General features: G+C 39.6%; 1 protein-coding gene across 1 annotated transcript in view; it reads right to left on the bottom strand.

Moving 5' to 3' along the window:
• Nucleotides 1–2,446: 2,446 nt before the first annotated feature.
• Nucleotides 2,447–8,899, bottom strand: part of LOC127571233 (mucin-4-like) — a 169,334-nt gene continuing 162,881 nt past the window's right edge. Inside the window, exons 60-62 of the mRNA XM_052017430.1 lie at nucleotides 8,682–8,728; nucleotides 7,306–7,412; nucleotides 2,447–3,198 (exon numbers count right to left, since the gene is read on the bottom strand). Of these exons, the coding sequence (XP_051873390.1) occupies nucleotides 3,142–3,198; nucleotides 7,306–7,412; nucleotides 8,682–8,728 (211 nt within the window). The 3' untranslated portion in view covers nucleotides 2,447–3,141. The remainder of the gene's footprint in view (nucleotides 3,199–7,305; nucleotides 7,413–8,681; nucleotides 8,729–8,899) is intronic.

Raw genomic sequence — 8,899 nt, 5'->3', positions numbered from 1 at the left:
ATCTTGATGAATGAAGAAGGCTAGAAGAGCAGGATAGCCTACTCCTCCTAATTCCTGTTCTTATAGCAACACCTCCTTCCCTCTGCAACAAATCTCCCTCTGATCATTTTCTCAGTCTGACATTTTTAAAAAAATGCATTCCAGTTAATACCACTTAGATCAAACATCCTGGTGGATATGTGGACTGTAAGGTTTTAAGTGTAAGAAATGCAGCAGTGCCGAAGGTATGAGTGAGTTAGAGTAAATCAGTGTTAGTTATGAGTCACAATTATGATAAGATATCTTTATTAGTCACATGTACATCGAAACACACAGTGAAATGAATATTTTGCATAGAATGTTTTGGGGGGCAGCCCGCAAGTGTCGCCACGCTTCCGGCGCCAACATAGAATGCCCACGACTTCCTAACCCGTACATCTTTGGAATGTTGAAGGAAACCGGAGCACCCAGAGGAAACCCACACAGACACGGGGAGAACGTACAAACTCCTCACAGATGGTGGCCGGAATTGAACCTGGGTCGCTGGCACTGTAAAGTGTTACACTAACCGCTACACTACCGTGCCTGCCTCTTATTGTTGGTAGGTGATTGAGTTTGTTGGTGCAGATCACATGTATGAATTTCGTGAACCTCTTGTGGTACTGCATCCAGGCATTTGGGGCTTGATAATCCAATTAAAAAAAACGCAGTTGCTGGAAATCTGAAATGCTGGAAATGCTCAGCAGATCAGGCACATCTCTGGAAAGAGCAATGTTAATGTTTCAGATCAAAGAACCTTTATCAGAACAGTACACAAAGAGTCTTGGATCTCAAACATTGATTTTTTTTCTCTTTCCACAGATACTGCTTGACCTGCTGAGTGTTTCCAGCATTTACTGCTTTTACTTGGCAGCTTGTTGTAGCTTGGCAGTTAATCACCACAACTACCTATTGTACAGCGTGTCAGGAGATCCTTCTGACCCCTGTGGAAACAGTTCATCTTGACTGTTTTCCTTTTCCTGCACTGAGACCTCCAATGGAGCCAACTCTCTCTCATTTTGTGCTATTCTTGAATAGCCTCCAACTCAGAATTACGTCCAAACAGTTGCAAATGGCTACTGAAACCATAATGTACTCCTGGTGTCCTTCAAGAGGGGCACTGCAGATTTAATGAGTGCTACTCATCCATTATATCAGGTCCTTGATGAGGCAACAAGTCCATAAACAGACACTAGCGATACCTAACATTTATGTAAATAAGCAGGCAGCGCCTAGTTGGTGAGGGGACAGATATTACTGCTTCTCCAGAGAGTGGCGGAGAGCTCACTTCTTTAAATCTTTCAATCATACCATTATATGCAGGACCTCAAGAAATAAGCCTGGAAAGTGCAGGTGCCATGCTGTTGGGAAGTTGGCCTGTCAGGGACAGCAGTCACTCATGACACCTTGGTTTCTGAAGTACCAAGAAAATCAATGCTGTCACACATAAATCAATTCTGTGAAAACCAGAGACAATTTTAGAGGAGTAAATTAGGAACAAGAATGAATAAGCAGACAGAAAACAAGATCACACTTAAGGAACTATTGCAGAAATGGGGTACATAAATGCTTCAAATAAAGCCAGTTTGATCAGATATGTGTTCATTTCTGTACCTGCTTTCAACTTCCGGGAATTGGATGATAGTAGGGTTTGTAGACATTGTATCAGAATCATAGCAGAAGTTTCGAGAGATGAGGCTGTGTGATAGAAGATATGAAGTGACTTTGATTTTTGAAACAATTTAATTTCCCCCCAGAAAGGCAGCAATGCAAATTAACATCAACAATTTTTGTGGGAGTACTGGGTTTAATGGGGAATATGGCATCAAAGGTTGAAATGAGGACAAGGTTGAGCTGCAGAGCTAGAGACACAAGAGAGGCTGCAGATGCTGGAGGAACTCAGCAGGTCAGGCAGCATCTATGGAGGGAAATGAACAGTCAATGTTTTGGGCCGTGACCCTTCATCAGAGTTGCTGTGACAGAGGGTTAAACAGATAATTTCAGATTTTGATGCTTTGAATATGATGTAAGTGAACTGAGAGTGACCTTTTTTGGTGGTACTGGGAAGGACAAAGAAGATGTGAATGGGAAGCAATACAAGGAAATGATCAGGGATGGTCCTATTTGTGATGATGGAACTACTGAAGTCACGTGGGATGACAAAGTAAAATTGGCACCATGAATGTGGGTTTGTGAGTTTATATGGAGGTGGGGATTCTGATAGGGTAGGAGAGCAATACACTCAGGAAAGAGATCAAGAGTAAATTGTTCAGAGGAGGAAACAAGGTAGGTGGGAAGGAACTCAATAGGAGAGCTAGAGCAAGAGTCAAGATAGGAAATAAATATGCCCTTGTTAATATTATCTACATGCTAATCGCAAATAAAAATTGTATACTTATTTAATCAGTTGCTTATTTTATTAGTATCTTTGAAATTATAATATTTAGAATAAAATTTTATAACTATTTTCCTTAGATTTAAATGCATGTAGTGCAAACTCTGTCACCTTTCACAAGATTAACTATACAAATCACATTTAAATTATAATTTATCCCAAAAATCAGATTCTAAAATAGTAACATTACATGCCCAATTTGTTCCATTATTCATATCAAATACAGTACTGTATCTATTAAAGCACTGTTATTTTTAATGATATTTAATTTTCTTAATGATATTTTAACAGATTTGAAAGTTTCAACACTTAAGAAATATTGAGGGATTGTACAGTGTTGTCAAGATCACGTACATCATTGCTAACTTATCCAGTTATTTTACCAAACACATGTATTTGTAACTTTTACAAAGTAATGAGTGATAATTGACTATAAATAATAAATGAACAGAGGGCAGGAACAAAACAAACCCATTAATACCTATAAACCTTTACGAGATTCAATAACATCACTGTGACAGAGAATATTATTAATTTTAACAGTGTTTACATTTTAAAATAATACAAGAAAATAATGTCAATTTAAAGTATAGGTATTCAAGTACATGTTTCTGATGAACCTACATCCCTGTGATAGATTTTTAGTGCAGCAAAAACATCACGCCTGTGAGTCACTTGTTGGTCAGTAGAGAGCATCAATGAAGTTCTCAAACGGCAGGCTGATGGATTTATGGTACTTCTGAAACATTACCATTCCTTTTGAGCGATGGTCTTTCAATTTTTATCTTTGGAAAAAAAAGAATATGTTCATCAGGTGTGGTAGATAATGTCATTTGAATGGCTAAACATGACAGGAAATCTAAGAACTGATTTTTAGATTTGAAATTGGAAACTACATTCAGTGTGATCATTGGTCAGAGAACAATAGGAAAAATGACTTTGTTTTATTGCAAAAGGTGCAGTTTTTTTTTGCTGAGAATGGGATCATGGAAACATTCCAAAACTGTATTGAGGTAACAGCTTTCTGTGCATTATTGTCATATTTTTAAGAATGATATATAAATCAGCAACTATCAGCAAATATGGACATTAAATAATATTATAGTCAGAGATACAGAGAAAAAGAAAAATTATTTGACATCTCTAGATTTAATTAGACCAGAATACTATGTCCAACTCTCCATGTCTTGTGGAAAATAGATAAGTTGGTATCCCTCTCTTTGGAAGCAAAATGTTGTGAGGAAATCTGATCAAAGTGCTGAAACTACATGGGATATTAAGAAGGTACATTAAAAAAATAGATTGGTTAATGAGATACCACAAATTAAAAGAATGCAGAGAGAAATTAGAATTTCTATCTCTGGCTTGTCACTTGGACTTACCCCTCTTGTGTCCCTGCAGCCTCACTGTTTCACGGCCCTGCAAAACCAACTGAGCTGGAGGCCTGAGGCTTGGTTGCTTCAACCATCCCATAAAGCAGGGAGGTCAAGTGGTAATGAGGCCTCTGGTATTGGATTCTATGACCCTGCCCTGAAGGTATGCTGCTGTAAAATGTCTTTAAACATAATTAAGAACAGCTATCCCTTGCATAAGGCTGAAGGATCAGATATGAAATGCATTTGCCCTCAGATGTTGAGTCCAGTAGTGGTGTGGGAGGTCAGATGTGCCAACATCTAAATTCCAGTTTGTTACAGTCAACAGTTCTCTATTGAATCATCAGCTGAAGCAGGGTATAAGGAGATGAAGACCAAAGAGAAAAATTGTAGAATTAAAAAAAGTTTTAGAAAGAGATTTAAATGAAAAATGGTAATTTGAATGCAGGGGAATGAGGCCAAGGGGAGCTATCTTAATGGGCTGCATGATATCCTTCAATGCAGCAAGCCTGGGATCACATAACTATTGTATAATTATGAAAATGAAATATATTCCACTGCCTCTTTAGCAATCATGAAATAAACGTCAGACACATCATACCCGACTTAATCATTCCTTAATCTGTACTTTTTAATCACACACTTTCTGTTAAATTTTTCGGTTTAACAGAAAGTGTGTGATTAAAAAGTATACATTCAAGAGAGAAACGGAATACTAAGCAAGTTAAGTTTGATTCCTGTAAACTGAAGTCTCGTTCCTGTAATATTTGATGAATCACTTTTTTTTATTGCAGCTTGTTTGTTTCTCTGGCATTCAGTTGTTGAGAAGCTGAAATTTCTCTTAAATAATTCATTTTTTTTGTATGGATTAGCTGAGCATACCTTAGGTACAATATCATTTATAAAAAATATTCAATTTTAATAATTTAGTATTGATATTAGTTGATTATTGTCACTTGTACCGAGGTACAGTCAAAAGTTTGTCTTGCAAACTGTTTGTGCTGTTTGTACAGATCAATTCATTACACAGTGCAATGACGTAGTACAGGGTTAAAAACAATAACAGAATACAGAGTAAAGTGTCACAGTTACAGGGAAGTGCATTGCAGGTAGACAGTAAAGTGCAAGATAGATAGATTGTGAGGTTAAGAGACAATCTCATCGTATAAGGGAATTGTTTAATGGTCTTATCACAGTGGGATAGAAGCCGTCCTTGAGCCTGGTGGTATGTGCTCTCAGGCTCCTGTATCTTCTGCCTGATGGGAGAGGGGAGAAGAGAGAATGACCCGGGTGGGTGGGGTCTTTGATTATGCTGACTGCTTCACCAAGGCAGAAGGAGGTATAGACAGAGTCAATGGAGGGGAGGCTGGTTTCTGTGATGTGCTGGGCTGTGTCCACAACTTTCTGCAGTTTCTTGTGGTCCCGGGCAGAGCAGTTGTCATACTAGGCTGTGATGCATCCAGATAGGATGCATTCTATGGTGCATCGATAAAAGTTGGTGAGGGTCAAAGGGGACATGCCAAATTTCTTTAGCCTCCTGAGGAAGTAGAGGCGCTGGTGAGCTGTCTTGGCCATGGCGTCTATGTGGTTGGACCAGGCTGTTGGTGATGTTCACTCCAAGGAACTTGAAGCTCTCAACCCTCTCAACCTCTGCACTGTTGATGTAGACAGGTGCATGTACACCGCCCCCACTCCCTAAAGTCAATGACCAGCTCTTTTGTTTTGCTGACATTGAGGGATTGATTGTTATCATGACACCATGTCACTAAGCTCTCTATGTCCTTCCTATACTCTGACTCATCATTATTTGAGATACAGCCTACTACGGTGGCATCATCTGCAAACTTATAGGTGGAGTTAGAGCAGAATCTGGCCACACAGTTATGAGTATATAGGGAGTAGAGGGCTGAGGATGCAGCCTCATGGGGCACCAGTGTTGAGAATAATCGTGCTGGAGGTGTTGCTGCCTATCCTTGCTGATTGTGGTCTGTTGGTCAGAAAGTCAAGGATCCAGTTGCAGAGGGAGGTGTTGAGACCCACGTCTTGGAGTTTGGTGATGAATTTTCAAATATTTAAAAACTATTAAAGTCACAGGCAAGTTTTATAGCCAGCAAGGCCCTGCACCACATTTTCCATCTGTCAGGGGGAGTGGGGTGGGACGAGGGCACGACTTCAGAGTGGCAGCTTCTTACAGTGCCAGCTTAGGCCCTGTTGCTATCTGGATCACACAATAACCTCTTTATGTCTGGATAAGGTTAAGTGCAGTCCCCAGCCTCGTGGTTTATCAGACAAGGAGAAGGATGGAAGAAAACCTCAGGTTCTTTTCAGATGCATTTCCAATTTAATGCCTAAATTAACTGAGGACCAAATGTTTTGGCCTGGCAATGCTCGAATACCCACGTGCTAGGTGGGGGTTGTAGTGGGGAATTTACAACTTCTCTTGTCTGAGCCCTTGGGTACGAATGATTGGGTGTTGCATGTTTTCAGGAACGGAAGTGTGCTGCCTGGGAGCTGATCCCAAGACCAACCGGTTATGAGAGTTGGTGACACAGGCCCGATTGGAACCCTAGTTATAATCCTAATGTGGGATTGGAGTAGGGGTGGGGCGAAGCTTTGGATCAGGTAAGGAGGAGGAGGATTGGGACCTGTGCCATAGGTCAGGGAGCCAAGGATCATGAAGGGCACACAAAGGAACAGCTGAGCATCAGATGTAAGGTTGGAGTTTGAAGTTGTCTGCTGGGAGCCTTGGTCGATCAAGTGGCCTACAAGTGACATTAGGTGGTGGTGATGCAGCAGATGGGCAGGGAGGTGGGTGGTGGGAAGGTGAAAGTGGGGGAGAGGGGAAGAAGGTGGAGATTGGGGGAAAATGGTGAGGGGATTAAAGGTGGTCAGCATGATTATAAGTAGGTAAGGGACTTACCTGCGACAGGTTGCATTGGGAAGATGGTTCTTCCTGGGACAAATTAGCTCAAGCTCACCCATTATGCTCCTAGAAGTGTACTATGCAGGGAATAACACCATCCCATGCGCTCCTGAAGCAAAAATCATTTAAGGAGTGCAAGGATGACCCATGCTAACAAGTACCCGAATGAACTTTTGGAATTACACAAATTACCTGTTCTTGCATTTTACTATGGAAGAACTTCCTTTAAGCTATCCTACTGTGAACAACTACTACCTGTTTAAGATGTCTTGGACATGTCTTTTTGAGTGAAAAATAATTAGGAGTTGGAAAACAAGTAGTAAACTGACATTAAAGATTATGATAACTGGGATAAATCATGGAAGTGGTCACTTTCTTACATTTGGTTTCAACTGGAAAAGGAGTATAAAAACCTGTAACCAAAATGGTGGTGTTCTTTAACATTGTAAGTTTACATTAATAACTTTGGTTTGTGAGATTAATGCTTTTACCATAACACCAAAATTCAACTATTAGGAAAGTTTCTATTATACTTAAGGTAGGACAATATTTACATCCTACTGAGAAATATTCATAAACTATTTATTAATTTATACCTCTGCAGTTGATTTGACATTATCAAGATGTGGTTTCCAGACCAAAGAAGACAGATTTTTTTCATCCAAAGAAGGCAAGATGCTAGTATCTTTCATTTTAGAAGAAACTGAAACAATAAATAAATTTCATTAGAGTTCCACAGGCATCATGTTGAAATAACATGAGTAAACTCCAATAACATACCTAGTTTTTAAAGGTATATTTATGACATGTGACAAGAAAAACATGGTTTAGAGACATGTTCCATTTGCCTTGTGTGTAATTGATTCAAATGCCAATGTTGCTGTAAATAGTTGCATTATTGCTGGTTAGGATACCTCAATAAAGGCAGAGAAGTTATTGTAACATTGCAGAGCAGCTTAGTTGATGTCTGCTGAGTTTTGATTATCCCAGTCTGTCTGGTGCATTTGATCACCTTGCAAAGAACAAGGCATCTCCATGTACTTTAAACTCCACTTCTGGCGTAGCAATGCTCGATGCCAGAAATATGCCGGCTGTTTTTAAGATTAATGCTCCTGATTTGCTGCTGTGATCAAATTTGGCAGGTAGAATTTTCATCTTCATGAATATCTAATTTTAATTTGCTGCCCAACTATAATGAGATATATGTTAATTTTGCTGTTTGTTCCAGTGGGAAATCTGGACAAAGGTGGCTGATTCTGGGAAAAGTGCCATCCCATGCCCCAACCTCCAAATTACTGCTCAAACATGGGACAGAAAATCAAACTCTACAAATATTTGGTGCTTATATTAATGCAATAAAATTTATTTCAATTTTAAAATTAGATTCAACAGGTGACTGCCAACTTTATAACATGGCCCAGTTCGAAGAAGTGGTTAACCTGTGATGTTGTACTGTATCAGCTTCTATCAATGTAAGGATTTTATTTTCATTCAAGAGCATGTGGGCTTCGCGGGCTGAGCCAGCATTTATTGGCCATCCCTAATCGCTCTTGAGAAGGTGGTGATGAGCTGCCTTCTTGAACCGCTGCAGTCCTTGAGGTGTGGGTATACCCACAATGCTGTTAGGGAGGGAGTTCCAGGATTTTAACCCAGTGACAATGAAGGAATGGTGATACATTTCCAATTTAGGGTGCTGTGTGGCTTGGAGGGCATCTTCTAGGTGGTGGTGTTCTCATGCTAAAGAATATTAGAACTATTATTCACAAATTACTTTGCCTTGCTAACTAGTTGAAATGAACTCCACAGTTCAATGAATCCTGCAGGCAAGTCTACATCAGCAACAAAAGGTAGAAATATTCAACACAATGCAATATCTATACAGTGGCAAATTAAACACGAGGTCAATGAACTTTGATCTCTGGCTGGAGATTTTAGCGTATTAACATATAAGATTGTGAATGAAAACACTTACATGGATTACTTTGCCAAGAGAAAATATGCTGATTCTCATTTCCAATGCTGTAAAATAAAATTGATTTATCAATAAACTGGATGGTTTGAATGGAGGAGGACTGCTTGGAGCTATGGCTTGGTTTCTTGCATTGCCTGCTCCAAGGGGAAGAGGTGGATCTCTTTCAAAACTTTAGAACCTCTTTGGGATTAAATACATCGAGCTCATGAAGATTAGGT

Source organism: Pristis pectinata, chromosome 6 (assembly GCF_009764475.1).
Source record: "Pristis pectinata isolate sPriPec2 chromosome 6, sPriPec2.1.pri, whole genome shotgun sequence".
NCBI classification, from domain to species: domain Eukaryota; kingdom Metazoa; phylum Chordata; class Chondrichthyes; order Rhinopristiformes; family Pristidae; genus Pristis; species Pristis pectinata.
The sequence above is the reverse complement of the archived record's forward strand: the minus strand, read 5'-3'. Positions and strand labels throughout refer to the sequence as shown.